Consider the following 23,112-nt stretch of genomic DNA (forward strand, 5'->3'; position numbering starts at 1 on the left):
TTTCTGCGAGGGAGCAAGCGCAAGAGCGAAAGAAGATGGCGAAGTTTCGTTTAAAAATGAAACGCCGCCGAGTCGATCTCGTCGAATGATTAACGAACTTGCAAAGTTCGAAGTTGAACGACACGCTGACAGCAAGTTCGTGCACTGTTTGGAACAATTCGACTTCTGGCCTGATGGCACTTCGGTTTAACGCGAGCGCCAATCTATTTCCTGGGTCTGTACGATGGTTAGTATCGCACACGACCGAGTAGATATCGATCGACGCGGTATATACTTGGCTGCAAATTGTGTCTGTACACTCCAAGTCAGCGGGTTATCGTCGCGACGTGGCTTCAAGTCTAAGGTCAGAGCTATTTCAGGAACACTTTGCCTTCGAACAGCGGTGGATATCGAATGAAAAATACACTGTCACCGTGATTCCTTCGCTATATCTACCTTAACTACAAAATATAACTAGCACTGAATATGAATATTAAAGCAATTTCGCATACTTTTTCTTCTTCATCTCCCATCCAGGCTGCTTGTCTCAGATTTATGGTCCTCCGTGGAGTCTAGACGTTCGCTTTGTCATATAGTTTCTTCCGAGTAATCTTGAACTACACTTACTTTCCTATCTTTAAAACAATCTCCTTTTTTACTTGCTAATGTTCACCCATCGTTGATCATCGTCTGACAATCTACTTTAAAAACTGTACAGACAGTGGAAGCGAGCGTTGATTACGCGGACGAAAGAGACGCATCACGAGATGAGCTGCGTTTCAAAGCGTTTATAAGTGTGGCGATGTATGCAACGAGGAACGTTTAGGATGAGCGTCGACGAGATTCGACGTTGTCGGAGCCAGATGGCACGCTAAATTGATTTCGCTGCTACTCTGGATCGATTTGAATTTCAAATTTGAACGTCTAATTTGGCAAAAGCGGTCGGATCGTTCAGCCTGTCGGCCGTTACTCGATTATGAACGCATATGCATAGAGGCGGCGAGGCCTATGGAAAAGTCTCGTCACGAACTTCGACGTTGTGCAAGCCAAGAGCGTGACGAAACTTTTATCCGAAAATTTTTCTCTACCCTCTCGTACATTCTTCGTGTATTTCTTCGACATCGACAAACCTGGAAGTTATAAGAAGCGATGCTTAATTAACGTTTACTTTATCCACGTAATTAACGCTTCTTTCAATGTTCCGCGAGCTTTGAACGAGATTTCTAAAATAAATCGATCGATACTTTCGAGTAAACGACATTTCTTAAAGATCTTTTAGACAGATTCTAACGTCGCTTACATATGATTTGCATATGCTTACGTCAGAATAATGGCTACTTTTAATACAAAACTTTTAGAGCAGCGTAGGATCATTAGTGAACATTCTCTACGCCACGATATTATAAATAACGACATTAATAGCCATCGTTTGTTAGGCTTGGTCAAGTTTAATATGTCCAACTCCATCAGACACGCGCCTTTACTTTATATGTCGACATTTAATTCGAGGTTCGATCATACCGATACAGTTGCTAGAACACGTAATACAATGCAGCTTCCGTTATCCGACTGCTGTTTAACCCAAGTTTCGTATTATCCGAGATGCTTCGAACTTCATCGTAACTTCACTTTTCCGGAATTTTAGCACGAAACATAGGAAAGTGTAAATAGAATCAGACATCGTGAAATTCATTCGATTAAACTTCCAACCGACTAAATATTCCATTAAACCTAAATACCTGTATAACGTTACACCATCGAAAGTTTTCTGTGATTTTATTAACGCCAATAGATCTTTCCATATTATCCGGATTTCCCTCTATCCGAGGTTCAAATCGACGTTCTGATTATCTACCGTACGGCGAATAAGTACGCGGGTCAATTAGACTTATTCCTCGATTGCCTGCTGCAACAAAAGACAACTGCTGAAAAAAGAATATGGTGTGAGCTTATGTACGTACGTATAGACTTGTAAATTATACTTACGTGCGCATACTACTGTCTAAACTTTGTGGAACAGTACTTAGTATGATTCTCGTCTCGACATCAATGTTACTTCGTATCGAGCGTTATTTTACGCGTAAAGAGTGTTGAAGTGGTCACCACTTTTAAGAAAACTCTACATCTGATCTTTTTAGTTTTCCATCGATAGCGTATAGACAAAGGACTGGGACGAAGGCAGACCATAAACAGTAGACAGGCGACGTTTTAGGGTAACACTGGCAGCGTGCGGATCTGGACAAGCTCAAATTATATTTCTACTTGTAATTACACTTCTGTATTAAAATATATTTTCTACCTCACAATTTATCCACGCGTTTCTCTGTTTATACAACTAATAACCTCAACAAAGAGGAACCGAGCCAGCGAATAAAATTGTATGAAATTAAATGGACTGGGACAAGAAACGTGCGATTAAATTCCTTTTCGACATTATTCGGCGGCGAAATTTTCGTCGAAATTCTATTCGAGAAGATGCATAATTAGTAAGTATTGGATGGGCGAGGGTGCATTACTCGACAAGGGAGTAGAATAGCTGGGTGTCGTTCGGTTGACGCGATACGTCGTAATTAATTATCGACATCGATATTACGTTACATTCGCTTGCTGGCTTTATGACGATATGGATACCGGACGGTTAGTGTAACGTTACCATAACTCGCGCTTATTGGATCCGATTACGAGGCGATCTACAGTAATGATCATAATGTACAGAATTTCCACGTCGTTAATTCCACAAGACGATCAAACGAAATCTCTCTAATCAATTTCACGTAATCGATACGCAAACACGACGCGTGTCTTAAATTTGCGGCAATCCAACGGGAAATCGTATTCGCGGCATCCGTAAAACAATTACAGGGGAAATTTCCATTCGTATCTGTTAGTCGTTCATTGAACAATTATTGTATCTCTGGTTCTCTTGTTTTCCAAAATTATTACATTTCACGGACTCGTATTGATTTCCAATATGGGATTTCATCAGAATACGCGTTGAAAATATCAAGTTATATAATTTTCCTACTTTGAAACAGAGCCTTCGTTTTAGGAAAATCGTTTATCGAAGTTATGAAATTTATACAAATTACTTCTTGCTATCTGCAAATGGGAAATTAAGTCAACGAGAGTTGCTTAATTTTGTAAGTTATCCGGAGAGTGATGCATAAAATTCAACGGCGCCGAAAGGAATTCAATGGACTCGGAAAAGTTGCCAGAGCGTTTTCATCCCGAGACCGGAAGTTCTTTTGATATCGCGACAAGGCAGGATCAGCGCGTACCTTAAAGCTGCGGGCTTCTTTAGAGCTACGAAGTTTAGTCCAACTTTACCTTCGACTTTCGCCAAACTCGCCAGAACATACACCCAACTCAGCCACCTTGTTACACGATTAGTAATCTCACGGTATTTTCTCTTGCGCTTTTCTTTCAGAAAGCTGATCCAGCTGTCGATCATCGAGGAGGATTCGTACGAGAAGGACGCGCTGTTCTATGTCGAGTTAGGCGAACCACTGTTACAAGGAGGTGAGTATCGCACTTTGCAATTTGTAGATAATGCACCGACGATCGTAACGATATTCATAAGGATATTAGCAGGAATTAGTAAAAATATAATAAACATATGAAGCGTCGTAGAATTTTTCTGCCAGAGGAACAGCTGATCATTTTTTTCTCGCGATCGAGACAATTTTCTTTTGACAAATTTACCGTAATATGGCTTTCCTCTTCCAAAGCTGCATATCTTTTGTATCAAACATATAAAAATAATATAAGATTAGTAGGTGTTATGAAATTTCTCCTCTCTACCCCTTTCTTTTTTAAAATTGGCCATCTATCTAAATTATCGTACATTCGGCAATTAACAGCTGATTGGAGAAAAAACCTTCGATTTGACTAATCGTGCGAAATCTTGAGGTTAATGAGAGCGCCAATTTGACGGATTCGAGGTAGAAAGATCGTTTTTCGAGGCTAATCGAGGCAACGATTAGCCGTTAAATGGGCCATTACCGAAGAAAAGATCGGCGAAGAACTAGAAGTGATCGTGGCCGATGATATGCAAGCGGTGTCTTTCCAAATGGACTTCTTTAATTGATATTCAAAGGTCGAGCAGAACTCTCTTCTCCTTCCTCGATACACGCTGCCGCGAAATTACCATTTTCAGTCGATAGATTATTACAGTGGACGACCCGTGTATTCATCGAATCGCGTTCTATTGTTTTTGCCACGCCGCTATAATAAATCGTACCATTTGGCGGTGATATCGATCGAGGAAGAAAAATGGGAGAACGCTTCGATCAGATCCTTCCGTGAATTGATTTATCGACGTGAAAATAAAAAATTTTTTAAAAGAAGACAGAAAAAAAGGAAAGAAAGTAAGGCAAAACAAAAGTAAAGACTACGGACGAATACGAGTAGCTCGTAAGACTCGTCCGCCGGAATTTCATGTAACAGCGAACAAGATAAATCGTTAATTATATAATCTGCTTCACGCATTTACCGCTACTGGATCCAACGTGAATGGACGTAAGTTTCAACGTACGAAGCATTTAGCCGAGCTCGATCGATTTACAACGCGTCGTTCGGCTTCTCCAGCTGTTGGAATACGTAACGAACGAGAGTAGAATCGGTTACCAGTAGACGCTATCCGCTATCCGCGATGCAAACCGACTCCATAATGGCACAATCCCGTAAATACATAAGAATCTTTGGAAACGGATGCAGAGAGTAGCTGCCTTGTACATGCCGCTGTAACAACTCCGCTCGTTCGTTTCGAACGTTGGCTCAGCCGCATTAAGCTCGGTTTACGCTTGACATGTTGGCGAAATACGCCAGGCTTTGAGGCACGATCTTCGACTACCGTTTCTAAATCGCGAATAATGCCACGAAAACTCGATCATCCGTGGGATTCGATTCGTAATAAAGCGGGTTAACAACGACGTGTTGACGGATGCGCGCGTGAACAGAGTTTCAGAAACGGGAAATCGAGGCAAATATTTCAAAGTAACGCGAAGCGTGTTCGAAATTTCTTCTGATTTGCCAACCGAATGGCCGAGATGTACAGAGTACGTCGATTTTCTCTTGTTAAAGTCAAAGCTTTTTTAACCCGCCAACTAAGACGTTAAATTAACAGACGAACATTTTATAAATCGTATTGCAAAGTTATGCGTTACGTCGCTTGGAAAAGCTTGTCGCTTGTTCCGTTGACGTAACCGGATTGTTTCGCTCGTAAGCAATTAAAAATCCGCGTGCGAATTCTTCGAGAATGCCAGAACGTGCAAGACTGCTCTTTAGCGGCGAGTCTCGCTAAAGGAAGCCGTCAAGATGCAATGTATTATTGCTGCAGGATATCGATTCGTCCGATTCTTGGGATTCCCGCGGCGCCGATTTCGCGGCAATAACGCGAAAATCCAACGAAGATACGAGGGTCGCTGGTCGATGGACGAGACATCTCCTTCCAAAGAAGGAATGCACGGGCTAGCTGCTGCTCTCGCAGACATGAAATTCCTGTCCCTGGGAATACCGAGCTCGCAATCGATTCTTGGATCACCCGCACAACCTTTAAACCAGATTTACGAGCCGAACCGATAAAGAAAACCCACGGTGCTATCTGTCACCAATGAATTTCGATGACTACGAAGTGTTTTTTTTTCTTTTTAATAGGCGAATCTATAAAACCGAGGGTGGAAATTTCCTGAAAAATTGAAACGCCCAGCGTTGAGATGTTGTCGTCGATTAAACAATTCCGTTTCGCGTAGGAGCGAGGCAGGACACGCGTGTCGTTAAAAAAGAGATTAGAAGACGCTTTAGCGATTTTATGGGATAGCGGGATGTAACGTGTAAGAAAAATAATGGAAACATTTGGCGCAACAAAGTTCGCAGGAATTGCGCCAAGAGAAAGAAATTCCCGCTTCCAATGTCGGTTTCACTCACCATGATTTCCATATTACGAGGCTTCGTTACACGTGCACCGGCTACCGGCCATCATGCATATGCATTAACACGTATTTTCTCGTGCATAATCTCACGTTGTTTTATATAGTTCTCGACCAACCGCCAGTTTGACAACCTACATATTTATTTCCGACTACTCGTAGACAAGACGCGCCGCGGAATAAAATCTCGCGCAATTTCTTAGAGATCCTTCGACGAGAACATTTCCTCCGGTCCCATGGAAAGTTGTTTGGAAGAGGAGAAGTCTTGAAATTTGGATAACGTCAGAGCGAAGATGCCGAGGATTGGTGTGGCGACCTAGAGAACCGAAACGTTCTCCGAACAGCTGTCTGTGAATATAATCGATGCTTTCAGTCGAACGTAAGAGGACTGCATTTATAACCGCTTCTCGAGTAATTAATTGATTAATTGGAGCGGATGGTTAGTTGGAGAGTCGAACGGAAGTTGATTAAGAATTCACCGGAACGAAGGATTCAAAGCACGCTTAATGGCCTGCAAATGCCTTCCGGGCCACGATTAGGTCGGCGAAAAGGGCAACGATGTGTGCTGCTTGATAAAGGCTTGACTAAATTCAAACGAATATCTGGTTCGTGTAACCGGTGGATTCGGCTTCGAAATAGACAAATTGTCGATAACTTTCGCCGATAACGCGACATCGCAGTCGACTAGAAAAGCTACGTTCGTTTAATTTCTGTTCGTTACATACGTACTTTACGATTCGTTACATCGCGATCTTTCCGAAGTCCCTGAAAAACTTGCACCAGGCTTCAGCATGATCCGTAAAATTTGATTTGTTTCGCTGTGCTTCGTGTAATAGTTATATTTGCCGGCTCGGTAAAAACGTATCACCGTCGATGTCACATAGAAATTAAAGAAAAAAGAGAGAAGAAGAGAAATACAAGTTACCCGATTCTCCTCTTGGAATTTTTACACCGATGTCACGACTAGCAGAAAATTGGCCAATGGCCGTGATGTACCGCTAATTATCAGGAAGATCAGTTGGGCAAACGTCATCGAGGCTGTTTTTAACACGACCACTGTTGCGATAGATTGATGTCGCGTATCGCACACGCGCAGCCACAGAGAGCTTCTCCTGGCTGACAAGAACGCGTTAACATTGCGCGATAATCGCGACCGCGGAATTAAACGTGTCGACGGAAGATGAAACTTCACCTTGGTGATCCACGCTACGTTGCCCGAGTGATATTATTCTGTCACGGTCGACGGGATGATATTAAAATTAAGATGAATGGTCGACAAACGAACCGTATTTCCATAAAACGATCTTTTGCCTCTGAGAGTTCCTTTTTTTTTTAAATTTAGAAGACTCCTATGTTACACGACCTAACCCTTCGTCAGTTCAATTTGACACACTTTTGTGTCAGCGAAGTTTCACACGGTGACAGATCATATTATTCGGCCATTTATAGAGCGATCTTTCTGAAACCTTTTGGCTTTGACGCGCGAGCGAAATCCGATATTTCTGAAGGAGAAACGTATATAGCGCGATTGCATGCGAATGACAAAGAGCAACGTTAATTACTTATCTTTTCGTTTCATTGATGTTCTACCATCGTGTCGATTCGACACACGAACGACGCGTCGAGTTGGAGAAAATGAGAGACGAACGAAGGCCAAACAGGAAAAACCAACACCGTATCGACTTTCAACGCGGCAGCAGGTCCGAGAATACTCATTTTGCTATTTTAGAAACACAAAATCTGTCCGTACGAGGCTCCATTTTCAAGGAAACTAAACATGTTCAATTAAGAAGCCGCCAGATACAAGCGTGCGACAAATTTTCAAATTTATTTCTCTTGGAAACAAAGCGTCTGATGAAAGCATTTTATTCTACGTTTTCAATTTATTTCCACGCGTAGAACGACCATCTGTCGATTGTTTAATTCCGTCTAGTTCGGAATTAACCATCTTCAAGCATATTAGACAAATTTTCAAACTTGATTTTCTCGAAAACTAAGTCTGGGACGAAAAAATTGTTTTGCATATTTTTCTCTTATTTTTCTACTTATTACTCTTATCATTCGTTTGACATTCGGCCTCTACAGATACTTCCCGTAGCCACTGTACTTGTACATCCGCGATGTAACGCGAATATCTAGAAATAAAAAGGCAAGATAAAGGCGAAGTATCCACTCGAATTGATTCCGCACGACACAGCATGTGCAGGTAGCGCAGATAACGAAGAAATCGCGTGCTTTGAACGCGACAACAGACGCCCGTGAACCTCGCGTCGTAGATATAACGTGTCTTCTCTTATCGTATCGTCTGGTTTCTCGTAGACAACTACGTACATAGACGTCTGGGAGGCGCGAACGTTCGCGTTTTCCACCAGCAAGTATGTAATACTTAGTTACTACTTGCTCCTGCAGATAGATAAGAGACGGTGTAAAGTTGTGTAGTTAGCGGGAAGATAGCACGATGAGGTTGCAAGGGCCGCGTCGCGACGCGATGATAACAACACCGGTAATTGACCACCTCTGGTGACGATACGATCGTTAGAACTAATTAAGTGTCGCGTGGGCGCTCGTTAGTTTGCAGTACTTTGTAGTCTTCAAGCGTGCTTTTGGTGAAGAGTTGCTTCGCTGTTAGCGAATAAACCCGCGGACATAAAGCGTCAAGGTAAGGTAAATGCGACACTTTGTTTCTGGCGTTTGGTAGCACTTTGTCCCAGAGAACACCGTGATATTATCGAAATTTGCGTAGCATCGTAACGCTGTATAAGTTTATTAACGCGATGCAAAATTCACATCTAAAAGTTGCTTTAAAAGGTGTATCTATTTTCGTCGCTGAGATTATGATCGTCCGTGATATCTCGAAAAAATTTCCAAGTCGATGGAAAGGTACGTATTTAGCGCATAAAACAAATATAATACGACGATTAAATCTGATCTTCCGCGAAAGAAATCATGCCCTTGCCTCGTAGCTTTCAGACGATTTCGAAAGATCGTGGGACAATAGCCCGACGATTTATCGAGTCATAGCTTCGGCCTGAAGAAAGAGAAGATCGATTCGAAGAAGAATACCGTGACAATTACATCATTGAAACGAGTGTTCTCATTTCATATCGCGAACGTCAGCGATAGTAGAAGACAAATACCATCAGACAATTACGCAAATGGTCGGCAATAATGCGTAAGAGCGCGACCGATTGTCGCGTGTATGGCACGCGCCAGTCTCGAGAAGCTGGCGATAAGAGACAGCTTGTGGCCTCGATAAGGTGAGAATGAATCATTGAAGGTTCGTTCGCCGAGATTATGTCACTTTGACGCGAAAACTAACGAATGATTAGAGGAAGAAGAATAACCGATAATAATATCGCTGTATTAATTAATAATTATTTAGCAAATAATCGTCTTTAGCTGATAGACGGACAAGGTTACGGATATCGAACGTCCAAGACCTAAGAGAATGCGACTAACGATTTATTATCGATAATACGTTCACGCGTGAACAAACGTATGTTTGTTTGAATTATTACAACATCCTGAGACAAGATACGTTTCGTAATGAATCGTGACGCGATGAAACGATCTGCAATAAGTTTCAAAGACGATCGTAGGAAAAGAATATCAAGAGCCTAATTAGGTCGTGATTTTAAATCACCTTAATTGCTCACGGTTAGATAAAAGGTGTAATTAATGCGAATCTTTTAACTGGAAGGTCGGGAAGAGCTGGCAAACGACCCCACGAACCACGACACACAGAGCGTTCTTTAAAATTGTTATCTCACGTGCACGATTACGGACATCGCCAAGAGACTCATTTTTCTCGGCTATATCTTCGCTACCTATCTGCCAGTGGCAAGAAACACGCTGCTAAACTGTGACCCAACATGGTATGTAACTACATGTCCGATAACGAATTCAACGTGTACAGTGGCTGCGAAAGATACTGCAAACGTATCAAACATACTACGTTTTTAACTTAGACGCGAGTATACCAAATCTCGATGTTTCATCGAATATCTCATCGAAGGATTGGATAGCGCGTATAAAAGTGAGACGTAGAAAGCGATAAGAAGATTTATCGAGAAATTGTTTCGAAGCATATTCGTCAGTGCGATAAAATAGATGGAGACTCGCGTAAAACACACATCAGTCACGAGAGACGATGCGTAGCAATGGATAGCGAAACGGACGCGTAATTTATCGCGGCTCTCGCAGTTGCTGCTTCAAATTGCCAGGTATCCTGTTTGCAAGCGGCGCTCGTAAACGCTGTCATTCAAGATCTCTGCCGGCGTGGGCGTAAATTACGAGCACGCGTCGAGCGGCCGAAGAATCGAAAAGGAAGATCGGGGCGCGTATTAATAGCCGCGGAGGGAAGACGCAGGGCCCAGTGAACGCTCGTTACGCACGCATCTGCTCGATTTATGGATATTAATAACGCGATGGAACAGTGACGTAATATCTCGCGTCATCACGTCCAATGATGCTGCCAGCATCTTGCTTGTACCGTGGACAGGGGACGGATATTAATAAATGCTCCGTGCACCGAGTGAAAGTGAAATTGATGGGAAACGACGGGACGAGAAGGTAGTCGTCGATAGCCATGGTTATCGAGCCGGGAAAGTAGACGATGCAGGACGGAGGAGAGGCCGAGGGATCGAGCCTTTTTACTCGAGGTTTGAGCTTCTTTCAGAAACGGGAAAGGACCTTGCTCCAGTTTGCCCGAATGCATGGAAATCGCGGTTTCTTCATCGACCAATCGTTTCTTCGATACCTTTAATTACCACGTTTCGATCGATCGAAAGACATGGGAGAAACGAATTCCTCTCGTATCATTCGACGTTCGCATCGGTTATTCGATGAAACATTTGCACGGAACGAACGATGGGAATTATCGTGCGAAACGTTCGCGTAAATCAGCCCGTGACATTTGAAAAATCGCCAGACATGTCGCGTACGGCTGCGAGTTAACCGCATCGGAGAAGCAATACAGACGGCAATTTTACCAAGGACTCTTTTCCGCCGACCGTACACAGCCGATCCATTAATCCGTCCATCACGGCTCTTCTAAACGTCCAAGTTGTCCTCGATGTTCGCTCAATGTTGCGTCCTTGACTCGCTTTTCTACCACTTTTCGAGTATCGAATCCTTGCCCGCTGCTAGGGGAGATGTTTCGAGGGAAAAAAAGTAGAGCGACCGCGGGGTGAGAAAAGGGGGAAGGACGAGCGTCCATGGTATAATTGCGAGGAAGGATGCGCGTGATTTGAGTCAGCCGTCGAGGGAATTAATTTTGTTTCGTTTCGTGAAAAATACGCTACAAGAGGCAGGGAAAGAGAAAGAGATACGGCTGCTCTTTGTTCCGGCTTTGTCCCCAGCGCTTTTCGTCCAGTTTCTTTCGGCAGAATAGATCGTCCCCTTCCTCCCTTCGTCCCTTTCTCCGCGTGACCCACATTTTAGCGATGTACACGTTTCTCGTCTGCTCGACGGTCGCGAACCAGGGAAGGTCGCGGTAGAAAGTACGGCCGAATTCGCCGCGAAGACGTCGAAGTATGTAAGTCTCTTGAACAGCCGAAGAGCATTCCCATCGTCATAGGTCGCTTTCTCATTTCGTACAAGATGTGACAATTGGTTTGAACTATCAAGAAGATAATTAGTCGATTAGGATTTTGCATTTGCGCGAGATAACGATGCCGGAATTTGTAGAATCTATTAGGTTGTCCGGAAAGTGTCTTTCTTTCGCAAACGTGTCTTTTACAACAATGCACCTTCATACAAAGGTGAAACCAAGTCTGTGAAACGTCGCGGTGTTTATCTCGACAGAGCAAAATGGATCGTACGTGGTTCGACAAAATAATATAAAACGAAAAACGTTGTGCTTCTATTAATTCCTCATAAAACGAAAGAAGCTTTTCGGACGACCTAATATTTGCAAAATTGGCAGGAGGAAGATGACGAACGCGAGCTAAGAATCGCGCGTGTCGTGCATACAATTCTCTAGCCTCGTTGGACAAATTTTGTATAAAGAAAATACAGAGACGTTTACTCAAAGTCCCTGTCGGAATTTGAAATTACGATAGTGTGGTATCATGAACGAGGGGCCTGGAGGGTGTCGTGTGAATTATAAACGAGCGGTTGCTGAGCATGTACGTAGTGAGGCTAAGACAAAAGACAAGGGGTTGCCAGGGGACAAAAAACGAATTGAGTTGAGTGTGGATTGCGTTGATAAGAATCGTTGATTAATTACTTAGTTCTGTTAATTATTATACGTTTGCTGCGATTAGTCCATATTTAACAAACATTACTTCCCGTTCAATTAACATCTGTTCAATCTACTTATCATTAGTAAACCAATTATAGTAGTTACGATACTACAATAGAAAATATGTATAATATAAATATAATAATATAATGATAAAAGCTCTTATCGTAACGTTACGCGAATTCTGTACGTACATATAGATTTTATCCCTCCTTGAGCAAGTTTTAACCCAGGTATAATTGTTGGAGTTGATCTGACAAGCTCTTAACAATTTCTCAAATTAATCTTACTTCCTACAAGTGAACAACCGCAACGTGCTCGTCCGCGTTATCGTCGCTGATAACTCTTCGTTACGAATTTACGGAAGCTGTTGTAGCTGGATGTCGGTGCAACGGAGCAGATTTACGAGCATCCTGGTGCTTTGTTCTTTTTTTTTTTTTTTTTTAGAGCGCCGCTTTCCTGCGCTCATACCACGCCGACGACCGAGAAAATCTGTTCCTTGTCGCATTACGTCGGCGCAGAATCAACTTAAAGGCCGATTTTATCGGCTCGCTAGAAACCGAGGATGGTGGACGAACTGCGAGGTCTGGTTCTCGCTTTTATAGACGTTGGAAGGCGCGAGCGTCTTGGTTTATAGCTCGTTTAATTGCACGGATAGGAAATTTCGAAGATCGTAATCCTCGTGGTTTGGTGGTTGATCGCGAATTGTTTCCGAATGCGATTACAGTCGTTGCTCTCGACTTCTGTCTTTCGATACTTTTGTAATCTTTCCTCACTTTTGCGTTTAATGTAATATCGTATAAATTATCGCTGATCGTAGCCTTGTTACCATATTATTGCTCGTTCGTATATTTTCTTATGCAACGTGACGAAGAAACGAGAGAAAGAAAAAGATGAAAACGTTGCATTAACCGTTTCACACGTTTCGCGAGTTATCGATTAACCAGATGAAAAACGTACCTGTATTCGGTAAAACTGATTGCAAATTTTAATGTTTCTTTTACAAAACCGTCCACAAAAATTGTATTTCCATTGATCATAATTTTTTTTCATAGGCTATAAGAAAAGAAACAAAAAGGAAAATTCGATCCTGGGAGAATTGATATTAACGAGACGCTACGGAAATAACGTGGTAATTGATCGTAGTAATTAGCGAGATATCGTGTTTCAAGCTGAGAGGATAATCTGCGGGAAAGTTGGCGAGTTTCGATAAGCACGGTTTAATTAAAGACGCAGAAAAGTTTCGGCGTGACCAATATTTCACGGTAGCGCGATCACCCGCAGCCACATTGCATTTTCTTCTCTTTTCTCGCCTCGGCATCCCGAGCAACGTATAAAATATTCCTGCTCGTCCTCTGCTTCGAGCTGCTTTTAAAATAATGGAACGTTCCTCGCGATTCTCCTTTTTTCTTCCCAAAACCGATTCGCGCTCTTCGTGCTTGCTCCTCTTCCGCATAAAATCCAGTATCCCGAAGACGCACTGTTAAGCGTCGAATTGAGAAACTTTGAACATTAAAATCTAGCTGAGCCGACAAAGTAACCAAGTTAGTTTCACCGTTTCGAAAAAGAAAACATAGAAATTAAATTACGTCAGGTTGTAATTATCACGCGAAGTCGTATAAAACCTTTCAAATTTCGCGTAAAATACGCATAAATTAACTAGTAACGTTAACCAACAACCCAGGCTTTTTGTTAAAAATCTTCGTTTTGCTCAAGTTAACAGCAACGTGATGTCGCCCGATATCAACGTTTAGTCTGCACTTGGCGATACTACAAAATTACTACAAGATACTACAAGATACTCGCAAGATTCTACAAAAAGCTCGAACAAAGGAAACAAAAAGCAAAGTAGCGGCTCGAAGGAGTAAACGAAGTAAACATCGATGGAAATTGTATCGTGGCGGGCGTTATTCGTGGAAAACAAGAGGAGGATGTTCTTGGACGAAGAAAAGGCGGAATTGAAGATTGGAGGAACGGGGAAAGGGCAGATTAATTAAAGCGACGCTAGAAATTCAATCGAATTAATTGACCTCCGAGAGCTTAGGGAATCGAGAACACCGATTTGTGCCAGTGCATTATCGCCGAGTGGCACGGTGATTTAGTGGGACCATCATATTCCTGGTAAGACAGTGCCATTCAAAATTTAATGGAAGTTGGAGAAAGTCTTGGAATAACGTAACCGCGATCAAACAAACTTCTCTTTCCCGTTGTCCACTTTCTTCCATTCTCTTCTCTCTGTTTATCGATCGGTCGCGTCGAATCACCGTGAATCGAGTTTCCCTCCGGTTCCACTTCGGTTCGTTCGTTGGCGAACTCGCGGAATGATATTGAACGAAGCTTTTCCCCTCAACTTCTTTCCCATTGTTCTGCTGTTTTCCTATCGCGGAACGAACCAATAAAGAGCGGCTCGGAATCGCCGGCGCAGGGAACAATTGGTCAACGATTGGAGAACCAACGGCGGCGATAAACTTTTCCTTGAGAATCGAGTTTCAACTTCGCATTTCGCCGTGATCCAGCGAAGGTCCCGAGGATTAGAGACGAACAACTACAACCAGAAGTAAGAAATAATCGAACTGCGGCAGAAGTATTATACTTCGATAAACACATCCTTTCCATTTCGTATCATTCTTACGATATCCAGGATTTCGAACAGGAATTGGACTTTTCAAGAAATGTCTCGGACCAATTTCTTTTTGGACATCATTCGCGAATTATTCCAGGTTTCTTTGAAAATCGCTAGCGAGGAAAATTGTTGGAAATTTGACCGTGCGAAGCGAGAAGGAAAAATTCCAAGCCAGTCACTTGCGATCGTTTAATCGCTACTGCAACGAGGAGTCACATTTAAACTCTTGCATTTGGTTGAACGGTGTTCCCTCGCGGCGTTTCTTCTCCGTTCGCCTTGTTGTTTCACGCGTTGCAATTTCAAGGAAATGCAGCTACAGCTCGAAAGCCGGTGAAAAATACGGTGCACGTGCGGCACGCGATACAAACCCGTCTAAGCCGAACGTTCTTAAGACCTGCTTTTCCTCGACAGCTGAAAAAGGAACAGCGACTACGCGAGCCACGTAAATCCGCTAGTTTTCTCTCATTCCAAAAACCCCGTCTCGTTGGAAAGCAGGCAATTAACCGGAGTTTGTGTATTTTTCATTAAGGGATTAATTGACTGCTCTGATCAAAGAAAAAGGGCCGGTCAGTCAGACCATTTAGACCGTTTAGAACCGACAGACCCAAACGCGATTTAAGAAAGTTCCACTTTAAAACAATTTCGGTGCATATTTGAAGAGGGAGAATGTAGCGAAGTAACGTAAAGCGTTAAAACTGGGATAAACGTTCGATCGACCCAACCTAGCGTTAATTCTTTGCAAAGCCAATTTTTACCGTAGTTGGCAATTTATTTATCGCAAGAAAATAAGATAGAAAAGCGTAAATTCCAAGGAAACTCTTAAAAAATTATAATACTCGGCACATATTTCTTTGCTTCTCAATTTATGAAGCGACTTCCGGGCAGCTCTCCGCTACACCGCGAAGGAAGAGCTGGTTTTAAGATGACGTGGTATCTGCCTCGAAGCAGCGCGAAGAATCTTCAATTATTCCAATCTGATCATCGGAAATCGCAGATTCTAACTGCGATTCTACGAACTCCACATTGGTGACCCCGACGTGATCTTGAATTATCGAGACAGCGAAATTATTATTGTGAGTTTGAGAGCGTAAAGATGATGAAGCAAAACGCTACGGTTATGGTCGCGCAACCAATCCGCGTGCCTCCCATGAAGCCGCAGAGGATCACTTTTTGGTTCTCCTTATTAGAGAGACCAATCCTCCACATCCGCTTTCTTCGAGTATACCACATCGAACGGAGTTAAAGTTAAAACGTAGTGACATCTGGCGCGACCTGATCGCATTGGCTGTGGCAAACACGCACCGCTGACGAGCATTAGCAGCGTGGAAATTAATAAACTGAAACGAATCGAGGGATTTCGATGAGACGGGTACGATGAATTTCAATGGGAAAGAAATTCACTGGTGGAGCGCGTTTAATCCTTGCAATTCCGATTGAAACGAAAACGCGGAGAGGAGGGGCGATAGAGCCGCTGCATAAATACCGTTTTAATCGTAATCGGGCAAACGAACGAAGATCGCCGCTTCGAGAGCGTAAACGTACATACGGTTGCTGGAATCAGGGGCTCGCTGAAGCGGATGTGTCTGTCAGGTCGAGCACCTGCCGCTGGAAAATCCGAGAAACCGCTGGAAAATGATACACGACAGAGTATCGGTCTATCAGAGGCAAAGAAGCTCGACGTGTAAACGCAGTTTTAACAGCTATAACGCGGAGAATGTTTAGCAAAGAAGGCTAAAGGCTAAAGAAGTGAAACCATAACAGAGATTCGTTTCATCTATCAATTTGTGTTAACGTAACGAGCGCTGCAGTTTCTGGCGATTACGTTAAAACCACGCGCAGAGATATCACTTTTTTAATGTAGAATACACCACGTACCACGTAGGAATCCGCTTGCAAATTTTCGTTCTACCAGCAATGTGAGAAATATCGAAAATTTCGAATACTTTCGATTCCATGACCGCGATACTTGTACTCTAGATATCTCATTACACATTCCGAGGTATTTCGTACCTATATCCCGTGCAGTTTTGTACTTTTAATCTTCACGCAAATGTACAAAATTCCTCTAATCTACCGATGACTCAACGACCCACAAAAATTCATTCCAAAGTCGTGGTAGATCTCCGCCGCCGTTTTCCAACGGTATATCGATCGAAATTAGAGATAGAATTCACGAATTACAGTGTCGTTAATGCTCTCAAGTTTCTGCCAACCGCGATACACGGGGAAAATTAGGCGGAAAAGGAAATGAACACTTTGGAAATGAACGCCCCTGCGCCGTGTATTTTAATTAGCGAGTTGGCGTTTGAATCAAGATAAAAGTTAAAAGTTATTTCATTGCCGAATGTCTGGAAATCGTATCTCGTTCTTTCGTCGCAATCATTTTCGTGTACGTAAAGAAGCATCGGAGAAAGAGCAATCGAGCAAAGTACGCTTTATGTTATCGCGTGTGGAGCACGAGACACTTGCAGACGAGGTAACTGTAGAAACAAAGTTTCCCCGGCGAAGCTTCGAAAGTAGGAGTTACGATCTGGTTTTACCAGGTATGTAAATATGAAACCGGAATTTTTGTATAGAAAATACACGTTTATTGTATGAAAATGATTAAAAATATTTTATTCGAAGTATTGCCCATCGCTAGCTATACATTTTTCCCACCTGTCTGGCAATTGGTGGATGCCACGCCAAAAAAAACTGTCGCTCTTTTGAGGCAAACCAGTCATCGAGACATTTTCGTACATTTTCGTAAGAAGTGAAGTGCTGGTCAGAAAGTGCGTGTCCCACCGATGCAAATAAATAGTAATCGGACAGAGCCAAGTCTGGTGAGTAAGCCGCGTGCGAAAGTATTTCCCAACTGAACGCTTCAATCGTTTCCTTGACCGGTTTTGCTGTATGCGGTGGTGCATTATCACGAAGCAAAATTACTTTGTGTTGCCTTTTTTGATATTCTGGTCGTTTTTCACGCAAAGCTTGATTCAAATCGATCATTTGTTGTCGGTAGCGCTCAGTATTAACGGTTTCGCCAGGTTTTAACAGCTCGGTGGTCTTTTTCGGTGGTCTTTCACGTTCTTCGTTCCTCGCGTCAAAATTGCCACTTCTGAATTTTTTAAACCACTCAAAGCACTGTGATTTACCAAGAGCATGCTTACCGTAAGCTTCGACAAGCATTCGATGCGATTCTGCAGCAGTTTTCTTCAAATGTTAACAGAAAATCAATGCTGTCCGCAAATCGTAGTTTCCAGGCACAAAATTTGACATGTTCAACGCTATTACAAACTATGCTGTTGCATGAAACTTGTATTGTTCTGAGTCGAAAATGTTTGTGAGATGTCAACAAAGACTTTTGGCATCAATGACGCAGTTTAGTACACTACATTAACATTTAGTAACTACATTATCAGATAGGGCTATCTATAGGCAAATTCCGGTTTCATACTTACAGACCTGGTATACGGCTGTGGCAGCCGACTGATCGACTTCGCGTCGGTTATTTTACATCACGCAATCGCTATCCTTGCTATTTCATCTTCTTCCATCTTTTCTTATTCGCTGGAAGTCTACCATCGGGAAACTGTAGCATTAACTCCGTAACGAGGACACAGTGCAAATGAAACTTCGTAGAGTTGCGTAATGCATTCGTAAAAATTTTGTGTCGCGCGCGGTCAAACATTTCCACGAGCCTGTGTACGAGACTCGAGCGACCAGTTTTCAAATTACTCCTGTTCGAGAGATTTCCACGAGCTCGATACGGTACGGACGCAAGTAAACGGAATACGATAATACGGAGTGCTGTGTAGCGTTATAGAAATTTCGTTGCATAAACAAAATTTCGTCGTACACGTGGAAACGTTTTTTCAACGCCGAGTCACCTCTCGTCTAGAAATTACATTTATTTTACAATTTCTGGATGGTATTTAGCTCGTTCGACGAAGGTTGATTGCAGCTTTATAAAAGATGCAAATGTACGCGATATACGGTAGGAAACGGTCTGTAGAAATAGCGGAGGAACATTCTCAGGCTCCGTTTACACTGCACGATTCGCGAATTCGTGGCTTTGAAAGAGGTGACGTTCGATTTTAAATTTAAATCGAATCGCCGGCGTCGCGCCCATTGCTTTATACGACGATAAAAATCACGCCGATCTATGATCAACGAGGCGAACATATAAAACGAGGAAGAAATCCCAGAGAACGAGTGTTTGGCCGCGCGAAAATATGAAAGTCTGTCGTCAAAGAGCGGACCGGGATCGATTGTAAAAGGGGATTCGAAACAGGCTGAAGAGTGAAGCAACGATGAAGAACGAAACGGATAATCCGGAATCTCGATGGTGGATCGGGTGTGTAACACGGTCGACGTTTCAAACGAATAGCTCGTCCCGCGTCGTCGTGGGAATTGCGTCGCGTATCGGCCCCTCTGTGCGCCATTGGAAACACAGGTACCCCGATATGCGGCTTTATTTTAACGAGGAAGATCAAAAGGACGACTACGTAGGCGTGCAACCGAAGTCACGATCGATTAAAATTGAACGAATCGAGTTAGCTCGTCAGAGAGAGAGAGAGAGAGAGCGAAGGAAAGAGAGAGAAAGAGAGAGGGACGCAATTAAAAGACGTTCGAAGAACCGTTTCGGTATTTACAGAAGAGAAGAGCGGCTCGACTTTCGAGAAGATACCGTTCATCTCGCTTTCTCGTTCAACGGCCATTAAAGCTCGCCTATTAAAAGTTATTTTCAGACACAGCCGCCGGTGGCTCGTTTCGCCAATTTTACGAGCCGATATTCCGTCTCTCGTGTTCCCCTTTTGTTCATCCTCTAACTGGCTCGATGCTGCATCGTAGATTAATCGCTTGCAGTTTAACGATCGTCGAAGAAACAAACTGTACAAGTTTCGCGAACTGATTACCTATCGATACGATTACCCCTCGTGTATGTACAAAATTGCGTTATTTCGCATTGTATTTGCAAACGGAGGACAAAGCAACGAATTGCAGCGTTCGCGTAGTTATATTTGTAACAAAAGTTGCTGGCAATGTAATTTCATATGATAGAGGAGCAATTCTTCTAATTACTGAAACCAGCATAATCGTGTGGCTGGCACGAAGAATTGATATTTCCGGCGAAGTTGAAAGCAGACGGGTGCGAAAGAGACGGAGATGCGTTTGTTCTCAGCGGAATTGTTTTTATTACCATTTTATTGAATTCCCCTTTGACGAGGCCGAGCCACCGACACAAAAGAAGCCAACGTTTCGATGATCGAATCGCTGCGGCCTTGTTACCACCGCAGATAGTCCCGCAGCACTTCCGCACGATCACAGTCGACCCATTGTCGAGGGACCACGTTCATCGATGAATTAGAACTTGCGTGAGAATAAACGGCCTCCGGACATAGCCGGCCCATGACGAAGGAATATTAAATTTAACGAATTTCCAATGGAATACTTTTTCCTATATGTTTCCATGTGTGCTCTTTATCACTGGCAGTTATTCGAAAATTGACGCGTACTTTTAGCCTTTTAAGGTATAACGCGTTATAAACCTATTACGCAAAGCTGGAAGTAAAAGTTGAAAATGACGCAGGGTAAAACGAAGAGTAAAATATATTTATATAAGAGTAATATTATAATCCGGTATAAATTCTTTGATTCTATCATTGCCATGGTTACCAACAGGGTAGGAGACCTCGGAGTAATCATCGACTCCATTTGCAGACCATTTAGCACACGTCACCGCTATTTCTTCTAGAATGCTGGCTTTCATAAAGCACAGCCGTGATCACTTCAACATACATACTTCAACCTATACCTTGATCCGGCTATACTCTTCCTCCTTGCACTCCTTCACGCTATGCCCCTGTCGTCTGGCAACCACGTACGACCAGACAAAGAAACCAGCTAAAAGAAGCTGCAGTGCTTCTTTTTGACTTTCCTCGCTTATAAATCCAGCTGCCCCATAAATGTGCGTGACCGTGACTATTCCTCTATCGTGGGAAAATATAATTTACGTCCATTCGCTATCGTTTACGAGGCGACTGATTTACGACGCTATCTGTCTATTCAAAATCAGAAATGGATTTGTTCCTATTCTTTGCTCTTACTCCACAAAATCCATCTCTTCCTTGTTTCATCCTCCGTTCTTCTCTTTCAGATTTCGCTACTTAGACGCAATATACGACTTAGGTAATTCTCAGTCTTAGCTTCTTTTCTCGCTAGAATAGCAATCTGAGAAAGAAGGTTCGCGTAGGCTTAGCCAACCCTTGCGGTGTCCAAAGATACTTTTTTTCGTTCAGCGTACTCGACGACTATCGTTCGATAGTCCAACCGAAAGACGAAGCGATGAAGGCGCAACGATGGATCGTATTATTTCTCTTGCCACGACAAACAAGAAGATTCGGATTGACAAAGTTGGGGTAATTTCGCGGAGTAACTGCAGAACTCGAACGTCCGTGGATCTCGATCTTCTCGAAAGATCCACTCGATCTATTTGAACACGTAGCAGCGACGGAAGCAACGAAGTGGCGGCGTTACAACCATTTCCTATACAGCGGGTGGATACGTTCCACCCTTGCGGCTTATACCGGTCGAAGTCGAGTCAGAGAAGTTGGAAAACTGTTTCCGAAAGGATTTCCCGCGGTCCAAGAGTTTCAACGACTTGGAAGCAATTGTGCGCGCCCTTAATTGCTCGGCCTGCAATTCCAGATTTTACGGCCTTCGAAAGGTTCCACCAGGGGAAATTTAATCGAACATTTCGATCGGCCATCCGGAAAGTTTGGATCTTGAATATCTTGGCCGGGTCGTACAACTTGGGTCGATGCGTCTTTCCCAACGTCATCGATAAAATATATTCGACGCGGTTAGGAATAGGGAAAAAATGAAGATAAACGAGCAGGAGAAACGTTTACGTTGTGCTTTAACGGGTCCGCGTGCCACTTCGACAGCGGAAAAATGATTCCCGACTCGTACTTGCGCGTTACCTATGCGCCACGATTTATCGATCTCCGTTTGCCAGAACGAATAATTTTACATCGACGATAACGCGCCCTCAGAGTCGCCAGGACGATTTCGTTCGCTGTTCCCGCGATTCCAGCCATTCACTCGATGGCTTTTATTACTCGTCAATCGATTACAGGCGGAACGGTCGCTAACTTTGCCACGAAGAAGTTGTAATCTTTATCGCGACACAGATCCGGATCGATTCGCTCGATAAATCTTGTTACACGGTAACACTTGACAAAGTATTCGAACGTTTGTAGAAATTTTGTGAATATATAGCGTTACGCGTGTTGTACGAAAGATTTTCAGATTCGTCGGGTGAGAAATAAATTTGGAAACCTACGTACATAGTACGTGGAAACTGGAAGATGTTCAACGCGCAAATTTAAACAGATAATTATCCTTTTCGTTATAGCGACAAGCGCGGCGATGAGACGGCGAATGTCTGTTTAATTTCGACAGAAGTAGCGGAAAATGTTGATGCTTGGAATTTTCGATGGGAGCAAGATGTTTCTCGTAGAAATTAGGTACACGCATAAAGTTTTGTACGGTCGCGTAAAGTTCTAAGGGGATTTGTAGCGGATGTCGTTGCGTCAAACAAATGTAATGCGATGCTTCTAATTCCGCGTACAGAGACAAGTTTGCAGAATGTAGGTACACGGTTAAACAAGTAAACTTCATCTGATCGAGCCAATATTAATCTACCTCTATGTTGTTGCATGTACAGTGAGATAGCAGCAGATGTAACCGCCAAACGAACATTTACATAGAAACACCTATGCTAAAATCATTTACAACTATTCAGTTTATATTCGAGCACGACATGTACATTCTACGAATGAACGATGAATAGACCAGCTTCTACGTTTTATCGAAGGTACCAGAAATTGAGAATAAAATGAGCAGACTGTATTTAATTTGAACAGAAAATGGTAATTTCGATTAACGTTGATTTTAACTGTAATAAAGTTTCGTAACAGAAAGTTGAAAATGTATCTCAATTCCGAATGATTATATATACGTACATTTCTAGATTTAAAAAATCACGAAGAGTCCTCGAAGCGTACTGTATACAACGATATACCGCAATCACGAGTACCAAATGAGCAATAACGAGAGAAGTTGTGGGTATTCGGGCGAGTTTTCAATATCTGAACGAGCATAAATGCTTAATAAGTCAGCATCGGTTTAATTAATTAGTCCTGATGAAGAGTGCATCGTGTTTAGCGTTGTCTGGTCGAAGCAGCGCGTATAATTAAAAGGAACGCGTGCTCGTAGCTGTGCCGCTTTCATCGCGCCGCTACTGCAACTAATTAGCCACTGTGTAGCGGTTAGGTTTCACGGTGCGCCTAATG

At 42.9% G+C, this 23,112-nt stretch overlaps 1 protein-coding gene across 3 annotated transcripts in view; it reads left to right on the plus strand.

The window, feature by feature from the left end:
• Calx (sodium/calcium exchanger 3) overlaps positions 1-23,112 on the plus strand; it is a 122,145-nt gene that overhangs the window by 36,793 nt on the left and 62,240 nt on the right. For all 3 annotated transcript variants that reach the window (XR_011174803.1, XR_011174802.1, XM_069125613.1), the window contains exon 3: positions 3,407-3,498. Coding sequence is in view for 1 of the 3 variants with exons in the window: in XM_069125613.1 (XP_068981714.1) it covers positions 3,407-3,498 (92 nt within the window). In the remaining 2 variants the exon portion in view is untranslated. The remainder of the gene's footprint in view (positions 1-3,406; positions 3,499-23,112) is intronic.

The sequence above is a fragment of the Bombus flavifrons genome, chromosome 13 (assembly GCF_040668555.2).
Source record: "Bombus flavifrons isolate JBK064 chromosome 13, iyBomFlav1_principal, whole genome shotgun sequence".
In the NCBI taxonomy this organism is placed as follows: Eukaryota; Metazoa; Arthropoda; class Insecta; order Hymenoptera; family Apidae; genus Bombus; species Bombus flavifrons.